The 16,567-nt window shown below is 39.5% G+C and overlaps 1 protein-coding gene across 1 annotated transcript in view; it reads left to right on the forward strand.

Moving 5' to 3' along the window:
• LOC133013557 (intermembrane lipid transfer protein VPS13B-like) overlaps positions 1 to 16,567 on the forward strand; it is a 325,549-nt gene that overhangs the window by 189,263 nt on the left and 119,719 nt on the right. Inside the window, exons 29-31 of the mRNA XM_061080533.1 lie at positions 275 to 547; positions 751 to 907; positions 1,338 to 1,449. Coding sequence (XP_060936516.1) covers positions 275 to 547; positions 751 to 907; positions 1,338 to 1,449 — 542 coding nt within the window. The remainder of the gene's footprint in view (positions 1 to 274; positions 548 to 750; positions 908 to 1,337; positions 1,450 to 16,567) is intronic.

The following is a 16,567-nucleotide window of genomic DNA, read 5'->3' on the forward strand; positions in this document are numbered from 1 at the left end:
CTTAGGTTAAATTCTACTAAAATGCAAGTGGAACATCTAAACCTGGCCTTCGAAATTCCAAATTTTTATAGGGCATTGCTGACAGTAAATTTCTAGATCTACCAAAAGGATTTATATCATGATTTGAATAGTTATGTTAAATATAGAGGGTTTTTTTAGCCAAGCTTAACCATCATCACAGAAATCAGACAAAATTAACACTGAACAGTTGAGGTTTTTGCTCTATGTGTTGAAACTTCATGAGTGTTATTTGTCCTGTCTCACCACTGGTCAGACGGCATCCAAAGTCCTGGAGGGCTCTCACCAGCAGCATGGCTTCCTGTCAATCACTTACACTCAGGCTGTCACCAAAAATGTCCGTCACAAACTCACCACTCGGTCTGAGCGGCCGACGCGCAGTAGTGGGACTACTGCCAACCAGCGGATGACCACCGATCCACTGGGCGACAGCTCACCTCAGTTCCTCAGAGAAATCCTGCTTACAGCCCAGCCTTTTGATGTGGTGCTCTCCTGTCCATTACTGGCTACTGTAGCAGGGGTGCTCCAGGTAGAAAAGACTGTTGGTTCCAAAAACTGTGTAACTGCTGGAAAGAAATGTTATAATTTTTTATTTTCTTGTCTTAGTTACACATTTAATGTATTTTATTATGTTTTTCCATGATCAGGATTAATTTCCTTATTTGAACCAGCCAAAACTTAGGGTGAAGATCTTGTGAAATGATATATACTTTTGACTTCATGTCTTTTTAGGCAAGGTTGCCAAGACGCTACAGAGAGCGTGGGAAGTCCACTGGCCAGCCAATGAGAAGCCACATGCTGACTTCTCGGTGTTTGCCTCTCATGTACATCAACACCAGTGTGATTAGGGTCTTCTGTCCTGTAGTACAAGACAAAGATCCAGCATCAGGTCAGACAACTACTTGTTTCGTTTGGAACTACACTTGTTTACATATGGTATAATTTAACAACAATAGGACAACATTATGTCATAGGTTGTGTTTTCAAGACTGTGGTTCATTTAGTCCCTGTAATGGTTGAGAAGACATAGCAGACCCACCACATTGTTTTGGTATTTTTCCCAGACATTTGCAAAAAGAAATACCTGCTTCTGTGAAGACACAACCACAGTTATATACACTCCTACAGAATATAAAATCATTGTCGGAAATTAATTTATTACTTTAGAAATGTAATGACTAATGGTGGTAAGGCTGTACTTTTAAGTCCATGTAAGACACAGTGCACACAGAACCCAATATAATCATTTTTAGTAATTCATGAAATACGTGATTAAAAATGCTGTTTGTATGTGTGTGTCTATGTGTCTCTTTCTGTAGATCTCCAAGTGAAACAAGAGGACACCCTGGTATTAAAGATGGGTTCCCTAAGCATGGCTCCTCAGGCCGATAACCCACTGACCCGCACTGTGCTGCGAAAAGACATCTACCAGTAAGACATGTTCTCCTCTCACTGAAACTTGTGAGACTGTTGTTTTTGTGGTTGAATGGTTAATATATATTTAAATGATGAAAACTGTGCATTTAAGGCTCTGTTAAATGGATACATTTAGTATTTAGTTTGAAAATTATGTCATCACACATAACTATTAAGCCATGTAATTCATTTCTAAATTGATGCAAAACTTTAAAGTTCCACAGATGCAAATAATATCCCTTGCATAGCATATTAATAATTATATTATTTAAACCTTTTTTTATAACTTTTCTACTACTACTACTACTACTACCTTCTCATATGTTTACTCATGACAGCTTATACTATATGTTTGTCCTATTTTTCTAATACAAGATGATGTTTTACATTCTATCATATTTGACACCTCATCACACTGAAATCTATCTTAAATCTCATCACACCTACATAGCTTTTTTACATTATGCTTCAAAATCGCAAACACCACGGACTGGTTGTATAAGAACAACAACAAACTTGGGACCACAGTTCATTAAGGGTGCCACTCAACTTTGTCTTACCTCCATCACACTCAAGAAAACCTGCTTTTGGTGTGTATGTGCCTGTGGACGGCGGTGACTGAGGGGTAGAGTGGTCGTCCTCCAACCTGAAGGTTGTCAGTTCTATCCCCAGTCTGACCCATCTGCATGCCGAAGTGTCCTTGGGCAAGATGCTGAACCCTGAATGGCCCCCCATAGAATAACAAAGTGCTGCGAATAAATGCACTGTATGAATGTGTGTGTGAATGGGTGAACGTAAAACTGTACTGTAAAGCGCTTTGAGTGGTCATCAAGACTAGAAAAGCGCTATATAAATACAAAACCATTACCATTACATGGGTGCATGTTCATTCCTTCATGATATTTGCTGTCTCATGGGAGATTTTCAGGGTACAACAATTGACAGCGCTGCATTGTGGCTAAGGTGCCCCTGTATTGACAGAGAGCATTGAGTGACACCTTGGGGTACTGCTGGGCCCTACAGCTGAAACACAAAACTGTTGACACAAGCCTCCCATGCCATGTGGATCAAAGCTGCTCGGCAGGAAAATTCTAGACTTCTGAGAGAAATAGTTCAGTGCAAAACACATTTCCCTACTATATGCAACTAAAAGAATCTGGATTGTGTCATAACTGCCTCTAAACCGCAGCCCCACAGCGTGTGTGTGAGAGAGAGGGAGCAGTTGTGTGAATGGGCAGATATGGAGCTGGCAAACACATGTAATGAGGGAGATAAAAGTGGTGCCTAATGCTTTGTGCAGCTGCAAGTGAGCTGACACAAGATGTAAAATGCAGAAAAAGAAGAAAGGAAGGTGGACAACAAAAGGAGACAAGAGGCCACTTTAGACGTTATTTCTGCCTTCAGTTAGTGGAAGTGTCATACGTAGAGAGAGTGTATAAAGCAGGGAGGCAGATGAGATCTAGGCCCACGGGCAATGTGTAACCAACAAGGCATGACTGAGAGAACAACCACACTCTTTCCAACCATGTCCACATTTCTCCCAGAGTACCCAAGATGTCTTCCTCACAGTCTTTAATTTACTCATTTGATCTACTGGAGAAAGGAATGTCTTGATCAGTAACCATAGCTACTGTTTTGCAGTACTTTTGGGGGGTCATTTTTTATCCCCACTAGTTTCACAAAGTGTACTGCACTGAAATGTTTGTTGTTTGTTTTGGTACAAGTTAGCACAGCTTACTTCTACATTACCATGGAAACTGTGCCTACATTTATCTTGTTGACATGTTTGCCATTTTATTATCATCTCAGATGGTAAATGGTGATCTTGTAGGCATGTAAAATAAGCTTGAGTTTTTCTCAGAATTTTACGAAAAGAAAACTGTTAGACCAGCCATGCAATTTCACCCCATACTGGCCAGTAATATTGTTGGCTCTGTGACTCTGGTGTTCAAGTAGATTGCTTCACAAGATGCTCAGCCCTGACCTGAACACACATACCACTGTGTAGCCTTCTAGACATACACAGGCATGCAGTTAACACAGTCAGGCACATGTGTATTTGCAAACAAAAAACTTGCCCACACTCAGTCCGGCATTCACCTCCAATTTTGCACTCTACCAAATACTCTACATGCAAAATGTACACAAAATAAATATATGTATTATCTCTCACAAACACTAACAGCAGGCATGGTCATGTGTACAAATACACCCACATTCATTCACCCCCTTAAACTCTGCACACAGAAGCCAAAAACCACCACTTCCCTCTGCAGTGAAACCCAGGAATTATGTCCGACCGCTCTCTTTGTTCATCCTTCCATTCCTAACCATGCATTATCTCACCACCTTCCCTGTTCACATCTGCCCTCCAATTTCGGATGATCACACTTCTGAGTCACATGATTAAAAAGCCCTGTCATGTGCTTTATCAGTGCTGAGCTCTACTGTGTGTGTGTGTGTGTGTGTGTGTGTGTGTGTGTGTGTGTGTGTGTGTGTGTTTGTTTGTGTGTGTGTGTGTGTGTGTGTGTGTGTGTGTGTGTGTGTGTGTGTGTGTGTGTGTGTGTGTGTGTGTGTGTGTGTGTGTGTGTGTGTGTGTGTGTGTGTGTGTGTGTGTGTGTGTGTGTGTGTGTGTGTGTGTGTGTGTGTGTGTGTGAGTGATCCCCCAAGCTGCATAAAGAAAATCATAGTCTGAGCCTGCAATCATGCAAAACAGTTTGTGTTTAGACTCTATAACCAAATGAGGCTATAGGAATAAATAGTTTCATTCAAGCTGTCTAGACATTTGTTACAATTCTGCTTAAAGCTCACCACTAATGCCACACATTCTCAAAAGTAAAGTGAATGACTGACCTAAGCAGCTCTGCTCACTCTGTCTTCTATAGTTGAAATGATTACCTCACACTGTCCAGGGTTTACTGTAATAACACCCTGGGTAGAGTGAAGGGTAAAATAGCAAGAATGTGTAAATGTCCTGAGCATATCTTGAAAGTCTTCTACAAACACTGTTTTTGACACTTCAAACCTCCCCAACTTCCCTTTCAGCCTCAACATGTTTAGGGTACACTGTGTATTTATATAATGCCGTGTAGATATATTTCTTCAAAGAATGCAAAATAAACCAGTTTGACTGTAAAGCTGTAGAGCTAAGTTGATATTCCCCTCCAGATTCATTTGGTAACAATTAACACAGCTTCATTTGATCATATGATGTTCAATTTCGTTTCCCTGAAGGAGAAGGTCCCCAGGGGCCTCTTTACCAAGCAGGCATTATGACACAGTGCTTCAGGCTTCCCCTCTTTCTCCCTCTTCATCTTCAGCTACAAGGCCGCTGTCAATTTACACAGCTGAAATCATTTTCCTGTCTTGAAAAAGTCGGCTTTTTCCAAGTACATGAGAGTAGGCCCAGGGAATGTCCAGCATGCATTCAGCCCCGACTTTCTTGTGGTTTGGGCCCTCTGCAAAATCTCACAGATCTTTTACTCCCCACTCCTATTTTCTTTCATTGTCTCTCTGTCTCTCCTGGTTTTTCCAGTGAGAATTTTTTTCACTCATGGAACACTTAATTGAAAGCTTCTCGTGGGCTGGGGCGAAAGAGGGCCACTCTTACAAATACCACAAGAAGATTGAGTTTCCCTATAGGGGATAACATTCATGTTATTTCTCTGAGGGGTTAAAACAGTTTATGTATTTGCCGATATCATTGCCTAAAATTGATTTTAAACTGCATAACTTCAATCAATAAATGCTAAATAGGCATAACTTATGATAGTATAATACGGTTTATAATCAACAGTAAGAGATGTGTCTTATAAAAAAATAATATTATTGCTGTAGTTGTTATTTAAGCTGGACAGATATAATAGGTTAATAAAATAATAGAGTAAATATGTAGTTCATGTAGATGTTAGGTACAGTATTATTATAATTACTATGAAGCTTGAATGCCCTAATGCAACACTATAATGAGTCTGATGAAGGACTCAAAAAAGGAATACTCCTTTGTCATAAAATTAAGGAAAGTAGTTTCGAATTTGAAAATAGGGCAGGTGATAGGAATTCAAATCCAAAAAATTGACAGACTAAACACTCACTGATGGAAGGGGGATTTCAAACAATCTTAAAAATGCATCAATGTAAGTATGATATTTTGATTCAGCTGTCCTGATTAATATGTGAGCAGAAGAGTTTTACCTAACAAATGATTCGAGTATTATCCATATAACTATCCTCATTTAAATAATGGCATTTTTGTTAACTGAGCGCACGATTCTCCGTGAATGTGTTTGCTTGTGTTTGTATCTTAAAATAACTTGCTTATTTCCCGACATACCCACACATAGACACAGCTTTAAATTCCATCACTTCCTCAAGTTACCTCATGTTCTGTCAAAGGAGAGACTTGCGGAGCATACCACTGCTGCAAAATATGGTTTTAGTTGTTTTGTTTTGATGATTGCATATGCCTGCATTTCCCTGGTAACAGGATGACGCTGCTGTGTCAGTGGTGATGCAGCACCGAGTCAACATGATGTGGCTGTATCGATGGTCTCTATTTCACTCCCTCCTCCTTTGTGTTGTTCTAAAACACTTTCCAAAGTATGACTGTTCTCGGTGTAGCCTTTTTGAACATCCCTCTTTTATCTCCCTACTTTGTTTCCTCATCCTATGTTTATTTTTCTAATCTTCATAACCCACTGATATACTTCTTTCTTCATTTCCTTATTTCTTCCTTTCTTTCCTCCCTCTTCTTTCCCCCTATCTTTCTTTTTTAATGTTTCATGTGACTCCTACAGTGTTAATTTCGTTGACGATAACGAAAAATATTCGTTAACGCCCCTTTTCCCATGACTAAGACGAGACGAAGACGTAACGAAATGGATCTTTGAAAATAAAAACTATTACGAAATCTATTTTAATTTTCGTTAACGAGACGAGACGAAACGAAAATGTTGGCGGTTGACTAAGTCACAACAATTTTTAAAAACATAATCGTATCAGGCCGTCATGAAGTACCCGGAGCGGCGAGTGTGTGTGTCTGTGTGCGTGTGTGTGTGTGTGCTCCCAGACAGTGCACAGGTCCCGAGGCTCCGACCCCGAGCACTCGCTCAGAGACACAGTGAGATCAGAGCTCGTTCACGTGAAGCAGTCGGTCACTGACTCACCGGCTGCTTCTTAACTATGGAAACAGTGAAAACACAGAGTTTCTCTGGTCTCAACTGCTCTGAGATCAGCTCCGCAGCTTCTTGATCAGAGCAGAGGCTGCAGCTGGTTTCTACCGAGCTTCAGTTTCTGTGTCCGCCTCCAGTCTGATCTGCTTTCACTTTTTGTTTTCACATTTCGCCAACGCCAACTAAAATATATAGGCTGCAGCTATATGTTTTTATTTATTTCAAAATAGGGTACTTCTTATTTCATACATTTCCCACAAATATGGGGATGACTCAAATAACCCTACATAGTTCTGCGTTTAATTTATTTCAAAGTAGACCTACACTTGCCTGTGTATTTTCTTCTCCTCTTCATAAGCATTTGGTGTTTCCCTTTGTTGTAACAGGTAAAAATAAATAAAATGTCAACAGTTTTCTTTATTGTTCTATAATTTCATAAATGCAATAATCTACAGATTAGTATAGTATAACTTTATATAAAATTGTATCAGCTTTGTTATCAAATATGTTTTGCGGCTCCAGACAAATTTTATTTGGGGGAAGAGGGGGCAAAATGGCTCTTTTTTAATAGTAAAGGTTGCCGACCCCTGCTATAGACCTATAGGAGGGATATCTAATGGACAACCTAAGAACTGAAAGCTAGACTAGTATGCAGTTGTAGACACAACACAGGGGTTCCCTGGGCCTGAGAAGAGAAGAAAAGGAGTTTAATGTGGCTATTAAATGTGACTAAAACTAGACTAAAATGTAATTTGTTTTCGTCGACTAAAACTAGACTAAAATGTAATTTGTTTTCGTCGACTAAAACTAGACTAAAATGTAATTTGTTTTCGTCGACTAAAACTAGACTAAAACTTAGAAGGATAAAAATGACTAAATGTGACTAAAACTAATATGCATTTTCGTCAAAAGACTAAGACTAAATCAAAAATAGCTGCCAAAATTAACACTGGACTCCTACTCCTATTCATGTCTTATTCCTTTGTAACCTTCTCCCTGAAAGTCTGAACAGCTCGTCTCCATGCTTCAATCTCTTTCTTTCCTTTTTTTCATGTATTTGTTATTTCCTTCCACTCTGGCTTTTCCTCTCTGTTTCCCCAGCATTGGTTAGACTTGTCCCAGTCCCAGCACACTATGGTCAGTAAGCAATCCCTTATTGCTGTTGAATGGTTGCCTGGTTAAGCCCATATATATGTTGTAATAAGTGGTTGTGATGGGGATCTCCCCTCCACAGATAAACACAGCCTGCTGAAGCCAGGACCTAGCCTGTTACTAATAAAATTCCCTGGCAGAACATTACATGCACCCTTCTCCCACAGTAGCATCCTTTTCATAGCGAGGGAAGTGTGGATTGGGGAAAAGAGGGATACAAGTCCCCTGAGAGATGGGAAAATGACAGAGCTGTACTGTCTTTACTACCACCCGACACAAATATGATCAGTGATTTCATCTGATCAGAAAATGATAGGAAAGGAAATGTGTGTCTTTTTTTCTCACATGGACTCATACCTTCCCTATATTCATATACAGAATTTAAAAATTCTGTGGCAAACCTTTACAGAAAAGCCCTCTTTATAGGGACGGTGTGTACTTTTGAAATGTGTATATTTTAAATTACAACATCCAGTAAGCTAATTTGTGTGGGAGCATACTATAAAATTTACAAGACATTGTTTATAAAATATGTAATTTGCAGCTGTGGTAAACTACCCCCATGTAGTTTGCACTTCATTTTCGAGAACAGTTATTACATTGTACTAAAAGGGTGCAGGTTGCAGAAGTGGCTTTCATGAAATATAACCAATAATTATGATTTATTGCACACACAACTTAATCCCAATATATCACAATAAACATTTAACCATATAGAAAATATGTGAAAAGATTGTTGGGTTCACTTCTTGGAACAGTTTCACTTCTTGAAACATTTAGTTGAAGAGTTACAAGACATTAGATCTGTCCCATAATAAATACAAATTTAACTGTTTTTTACTCAGGTTTATTCATTCAGTAGTAGAAGCAGAGGTAGCACTTCCATTTTTATTAATTTGAGGCAGTAGGACTGAATGAGAGGTGAATGCAGGGTGTAGAACAAAGCTACTTATAGACCTTCAGCACATCCTCTCTGTTCAAAGGTGCAAACCTGTCACAGCATCAACAGACACCTCAGTAAATTCACCAGCGGTCACTGGGGTTCACATACTGCTGCTGCTGTTGTGCTAGTGGAAGGATTAGGAGACCCTATGAGTTTTATGCATTATAATCTCTTGTCCTCACATTGGGGGAAAAACTATGAATGATCCTCTCAGGCGTCTGTGTGACAGCTGCAGCTCTCTTTCTTTATTTTCTTTAAATATGTAATGTCATTCTTTTTTATATGCTCTTCAGCTGGTCTCCTTCTGTCATGTCTTTCTCCTCGTCTTTCTTTTCCTCATAAAACCCCAAGTTCCCAGCAAATGATTCATTAGATGCTTCAGTGCACACTTGCCTCATCACTCACTTTAGTCGGCTGCCAAGTACCCCATTTCCCCGTTTGTTTACACCAGTGAAAAGTGTGCCGGTTTAGCTTCGCTGCTGCAGTGGAGGAGAAGAGCTGCTTGGGCCACACACAGTGACACCCAGGACCTACACTTATACTCTGATTTAGGAGTTGGTTTAAAAACTCCCCTAGCTGCCGAGCAGGTTTAATGATAAACTCTTCTCTGAGGCAGTGATGGCAATTGTGGTTATATCTGTATCAAAAGCATAAAAAAAGACTTTAATGTGATTCTTTTAAACTGCCTTTGCAGAGCAGCATAAATTAAGAGCCACATTCCTAAGTGAACATTTTGGATGGACCAGAATTAAGTTTTGTAATAGTATAGCTAAAAGAAGTTTTGTTGGAAATATCTATCTGCTGGCGTAGTGTATTAGTACACAGTGCTTCAAGTGTGCACTGTGCACTTGAAGCACTGTGTACACTACGCAGTGTTACATTATGCAGTAAAGATGTTGTCTGCAGGGATTGCCCAGCCAGACATGGGCCATTTGAAATAACGCTATCTTTATCTATTTCTGTCTTTACTTTCAGGCTTTAAAAATATAATCAGAGGATCTTAATTCCATATAGTCTACCCTCTCGCTATTCTAAATTTTATCTTTTTGTGAAAATATGGCAGTGTGTCATTAACACAGAACTGTGGGCAAAACCAAACCGACTGAGTAAATCTCTTTAATTGCATTGGTCCTTTTTTGGTGAACCCTGCTCTTCTCATCTTTTAGTTGATTTATGTATATTGATGTTATTACTGCACCTCTCATGACTCTGATATAAATACATGTTTTTGCAAGAAGTCCCTTTTGATACAACATGTTTGTCCTAAAGGGTCTTGTTGTATTGTGTTAAAGACATATGTTCAATCATCATAATGCAGTTGTCAATCTAAGCTATTAGGACAGAAAACGGGAAATGGCACTGAGCCATGAAAATTTGTTGAACCAGAGCTAAACAACAGAAGAGCCTTATAACAGACCCACCCAGCAGTCAAACTGAGGTAAAGTGGTTAAAAGTGTGAAGTATGTCATCAATAGGAATGTCTCAAAAGGGGACCTAAAGCCTGTGCTTCATTCGTACTGTGCTCAGTTTGTGCCTCGGAGACAGTGAGACTTGTGGTTGAGATGATTAGCAATAGACCTTTCTTCGTCACTTGTAAATAATCTAGCTCCACTTGTTTCTATGCCTTTCTTTTAATCCTTTCTTCTACTCTCACACTTTAGATGTACATCCATGTTCTTCCTCTCCTCTCGGGAGAAAGAAGATAAAATAAGCAAAGATTTGAGGGTCAGCCAGAATAAACATTGTTTTTTGTCAGTCCAGCAAATGAAACACCTGGTGCTGGTAAACGCAGAGGACATATTTCACATTGCCTTGACAATCAGGATTAATGCAACATGAAATTGTTTTAAAATAGGGACAGCCGCAACACGGAGTAAATCATACGCCTCTTTTTATTAAAGTTTGCTCTGGAATTTATGTTTTAATTCAGACAGGAAAGGCTGCACAGAGCTGACTGATGAGACTGGAAATTCAGTTCATAAGGGCTCATGTTGAATCAGTTGTCAGACAATGTGTTTAGGAAGTTTAGACTCTGTGGGAGCCAGTGTGATTGATATACTTTTATGTCTCCCAGTTGACACAGTAAACATATCATGCAGTCTGTTTTCAGCAAAAAACAGAGAAAATCCCATTTTCCCTGACTGATGAAACTGATAACAGAGGAAACCAGATTAAAGTTAGTGGATGACCAGTTGATCTTTGAACCTGGCTGCTGTGTTCAGTCAAGCCAACCAGTGCCTTCATCTGTTTTCTTAAGAGTGTACTCCACGCTATCCAGGCTGACCCCTTGACATCCGTCTTTCTGTCCAACCAATAGTCTTTGAATTTATTATTACATGTAAAATGAATGTAAATACTGTGTGAAATCAGGGATTTATAGCTACATTCACAGGGGTTTGTTGTTCTGTAGATTTAATTTCAAATCGATTTTTGGCTGTGGCTGGTCAGTGGTTTGGTAATCAGTTTGATCCCAGTCTTCCACTACTTTAAAGCGTTTTAAGTGGTCATCAAGACTAGAAAAGTGCTCCTTCGGCAACAATTACGGCTTGGAGTTTTCTTGGGTGACTCTCAACAAGCTGTGTACACCTAGTTTAACCCGTTCTTTCTGGGTGATCTTTTCAAGCTCTGTCAGATTGAATGGGTTTTGACTTCGACTGGGCCTCTCAAGGACAGCAGAGACTTGTCCTAAAGCCCCCTACATATTGGCTATATGCTTTGGGTTATTATCATGTTGAAAGTTAAACCATCAACCTAGTCTCCGGTCAACTAAAATCCACAGTAGGATTTCTTCAAGAAACTCTCTGTATTTGGCTGCAATCGTCCTTCCCTCATTTCTGACAAGCTTCCCCGAGAGGCACCCTCATGATACTGCCTCCAATATTCTTCACTATAGGGATCGTATTAGACAGATGATAAGCAGTACCTGATTTACCAGACATAATGTTCGTAGTTCTGCCATAGGGGTTAATTTTTTCTCTTGTGAGACCGGATCATCTTTTTCCTCATTCTTTCAAAGTCTTAAATGCCATTTGGTAAACATAAAAAATGTCATGTGCCTTTTACTCAAAGTGACTACCAGCCACTTAACCATAAAGGTCTGATTGATAATGTGCTTCTGAGATTGTTTTTAGTGGAGTGTTGAATTCTTGGTCACTTCCTTGACCAAGTCCCTTCTTGTCTGGGCATTAAGTCTGGCTGGATGGCCAAGTTTATCGTACAGAGCAAGTTTGGAAGTTTGGAAATGATATTTGACCACTGGTTAATGAGTGTAGATTGATGGGCAGGAATCTTTTTTTAAATAAATTAAACACAGTGTGCAAAAAGCAGAGGTCTCAATACTTTCTGATTGCTTTTTATTTATCTCCGTATTATATTATATCATCTCTCTCTCTCTCACTCTATCTCTCTCTCTCTCACTCACTCTCTCCCTGTATCTCAAATTCCACTTATCAATAAGGGCAGAGTTCTTCACCAGAGCTCTACACACATTGTGTTTAGCCACTGGTCTCTTGTTCTGTATATGAGAAGGGAGCTGTATACAGCTTATTGTGTGCTGTGTTGTGGTGTCTGCTGACTTCTGTGTACAGCCTGTGGTTCATTCCATAAATATCTGTGGCCTCTGTGATGTTATTCTCAGGCCTTCTGCTCTGTGAGAAGATTGCACCACAACACTTGTATTCCTCTGCCTGCAGTTAGAGGTTTAGGGGGATTTGGAGAGAGAAAGCCTCAGCATGGGCCTGCTATACATTTTTATGGACATTTTTATGCATATGATTCCAATGTAGAGAAAGAGGAGGGGGAGAACGGGTATTAGAACTCACCACAGGGGAATCAAACGAGTAAACCACAACTTATTTTCCTCTCTTTCTTGGCTCAAACTGCAGTGGCTGTTGGGGATGCAATGTTGGCCTGTTGTTCTTTGGGTTCACTGGTCCAACACTTTGGTCCAGCCTGAAATGAGAATACCTTAATCTTTTGTAAAACTTTCAATTTGACAACCCCCCCCCCCCCCCCCAGGCTGATATGATACATTTGTGTGTAATGTGTGGATAACAATAATTACATTTGACACTGTAATGATCCTTAAAGGTTAGGGCATACATATTATGGTCTGGTTTTCTCCTTCACCACCTTCAGGTTTACATTAACTTTTCATTCTTACCGGAAGATAAACATTTTTTAATTTGGTGACAATATGTCCCTCATGGTGCTTGCATTCAAGCTGTGTGAGCGAGCTCTAAATCTGCGTAGTACAGTTACTCCCTTCACATGTGAACCCTTCCCAGTGCAAAGCCAACACCCCCACTCTATGAATTCCCAACAACTGCTCTGTCTTTTTTTTTTTTTAACATCTGGCAGTTCTTCATCCCATATTTGGTGGCACTCAAGGTGACAGAACGTATTTGAGAGCTTCCTGGAAACTGCTCTTGTGTTTTGGCACACTGCTCTCAGTCAAGTCAGAGTGCATGCTGACAAAGGCAAGAGGGATCACCCCTCAGCTGTCCTGCACTCATAAAAGGGCCTGATCCAGGGGTTGACCACCTGGCTTCAGGACCTCAGCCTCAATGAGTGGGCCTATATGTGTGTGAGAGTAAATGTTTCATCCTGAAGCAGGATACAAGGCTTCCAAGAATACACCCATACCACCAACCTAGGAAGCTCTGTGCTCAACTGTAGCATGTAAAACACACACATACCCTGTCAAAGTGTGGTGTCCGTTTGTGTTTGTGTAGATGTGTATGTGCCTATGTTTTGTGTATGGGCCTGTGTACTCCGACCCCAGCCTTGTGCGTTATGATGTTTTAGTTCCTTTTCTCCCTGCTCTTGACATGTTGATGTTCTAGCATCCTGTTTAGTTGGTTTGAAGCGGTCATTGTACTGACAGGAACACTCACTGGCCACTCAGACTGCAGTATGGAAGGCCAGGTGGACTGCAAGATGGAATTCAGGAATACTGGAAAAAGTTACTTGATAGTCAGTGTGTCTCCACTAGGGATGGGCATTCAATTAAATTGTCTTAATCGTTCGTCGGGAGAATTAACGATCGATTTTTGATGAATCATTCATATTTCTATATTAAAATTCACTATGTATAGGCTATATTAAAATGCAGTGAAATAGAAAAAACACAGAGTGTTTCCTCATTGAGATCTTTATTACAAGATGAGCAACTCTTGTGGCAGTTAAACAGGGTGCTCATAAACACAACTGACCCTTGTTTTTTTTATGCCGGTTCCAAAGGGTTTATCAGTTGTCGAAAATCTTCGCCCTCAACAATACTTAAGGGTAGCATATCCATCTCGATGAACTTGCAGATCCGTTGGGTAATTTTCTCTGCTCGTTGTGCATCACAGCTCCTCCGTGCTTACACCGAGTTGATGCTAGGTTGAGACCGAGAGCAGAATGCACCGCCACTAACCAGGGTTGGATGTGCGTTGTTCAAGTGGTACATCATTTAAGTCGTAGCCGAGTTGTACTTATACACAGTGTCGCAGTGTTGGCAGTGAACTAAGTCATTTTTAATGATCAATTAATCAGTCGTCGATTAATTAGGGCCCATCCCTACTCTCCACTTTGTCTAGTTTCTTTCCACAGGATTTATTTCAGTATTGCTGAGCTTGAGCCGTGTGTAGATATGTACAGCTAGTCTGAGTCAATACATTCAGAGAGAGAATTGTTTGTGTGGCATTGCATTGTACTATTTATTCAGCAAAAAGAAATCCATATAAATAGGTTATGTATACATAAAACCTTTTTTAAGCATATCATATACAGATTTTTGTAACTGTGTTCAGGGTCTGTAGTCTGCTGCCAAGTTACAGTTATCAGTATGTTATACAGTAGAACATGTGACCAGAGCAGAGGCAATCGGAAGATCAGGTTGAAGTATGAAAGAACAAAAGTCTACTTTAAGAAAGAAAGCCATGAGAAAACAATGGTGTCATTGCCTTATGCTTGTGTAATATGAGGCACATTACAACTGCAGGAGGTCCAAACAGACTTGAAGGTAGAAGTGCAGAGGTTGGAACTGAAGTGGGTCTTAATCATCATCAGTTGTTTTTTAATGCCTGTTGCTCAATACTGAACAGCTTAAAATATATTTTCAATCAACTCAATATTATTAAATACATTTTCCTCTAAGTTCACATGTTCTGTCTTGTTCTGCCACTCTTATATGCTCTTAACACACAGATAATCTTCTCTAGTAAACAAATGTATGATGTGTAAAATAATATCCTTTGCTTTGCTGTTTTGGCCTTCAGGCAGTCACTTGTTCCATCTATCCCACCATTAGCGAGTAGACTTTTTATCCTTTAAGGGAATTGTTGGTAGCTTGTTGTTTCTGAAACACTTTTGATATAATTTGTCGAAATTCTCTCAATTTTCCGAAAGCTGGAATCTGTGGCCCTCATTGGACTGTAATAAACACAACCAATCATTAAATTTGGTCCAATTAACACAACCTTCAGCCGGGGAGACGTACAATGAAAGGATGGAGAGATTAGCAAGCAAGTCAAGGAAAAGTCAGCCTCAAGCAGTTGTCAGTCAGTGCACACTATTAATTTAGCTCAAGTAATATTTAATGCTTCATAAATTCATGTAGGTTATATATAGTACCACATCCCAGGTAAATTACAGTCAACATTTTGTGAAGATGTTTCTTTTTTTTAAATATTTGTATGACATGGAAGGGTCAGTATAGATTGCAGATCTTTCCCTGTCCCATATATTACACATGCAGAGTCTAATGAGTTATTTTGAATATTAGAGCAGTGCCTGTTCTAAACCTGCTTTGTTGGAATGGGCTGTTTGCTTAGCCTGTGGTAATGCTGGAGACCAGTGATCAACTACCTTTTCAGGCCCAAAATCACTTTTTAATCCCAAATGTAAGCCGAGATCTACCAACATGATATCTTCAACAATAGGTTCTACAGAGTTCTGCTACTTTAGCACAATGTTTTAACATAGGCTTTGTCTTGAATATGGTCATAAATATGGCATTTCCATGTATAAAAGTAGTCCTGTGTACTTAAATAAAAACCAGTACTAAACAATATGAAGCCGTGCATCTTTTGGAACTGATATAGAAAGTGTTGCAACCATTTATGCTTGTGACTAGGGACAGGAATCGGCAGGGACCTCCCGATACGATACTATCACGATACTTAGGTGGCGATACGATATGTATTGCGATTCTGTAAGTATTGCGATTCGATATTACGATTTCCTGGGATTTCTTTTGGTTATTTTTTTTTTTTAAGTACTGGACCATGGAAAAATTTTGAATCATACCTTCAAATACAACACAGTCAAATTCACTTAGAGCTTTACAAGTTTTATTTCAAATATTAACATTATCTAAACGGACTGCTGCGGCAGCCAATAGAGAAAATAAATAAAAATGTGCCCTATTATTGTATAGCCCTTGTCAACTGCACACAAACTGACAGATTAAGAAATGTAAGCCACCTAGGCTACTTTTAAACAATAAATAAAAGGTAAATTAAATAGAATGAATAAAAGTTTACTTAAAATATAAACTTTGAAATAATCAAAAAGAAGGCTATTGTTGTTTGCATGTAGGCGATACAAAGCTAGTGCTTGGGTTCTTGTGCAAAAACAAGAGCTGGTCAACATGCTCTGGGGTGATGTTGCTCCCCCCATATACCCCCCCCCCCCCCCCGTAAAAACCAATAAATATGTTTCAAAAAATAAATAAATTTCGTCATTCAGAAGAAACGCGATTTGTAACTGAATCTATTTTTTCCCCCATCCCTACTTGTGACGTTAATTCAACAGATAAACATTAAAACTCAGGTGAAAGAGGATTTTGTTTGTTTATTCTGCTCTGAACCACAATGTTTAT

This window comes from Limanda limanda, chromosome 11 (assembly GCF_963576545.1).
Source record: "Limanda limanda chromosome 11, fLimLim1.1, whole genome shotgun sequence".
Classification (NCBI taxonomy): domain Eukaryota; kingdom Metazoa; phylum Chordata; class Actinopteri; order Pleuronectiformes; family Pleuronectidae; genus Limanda; species Limanda limanda.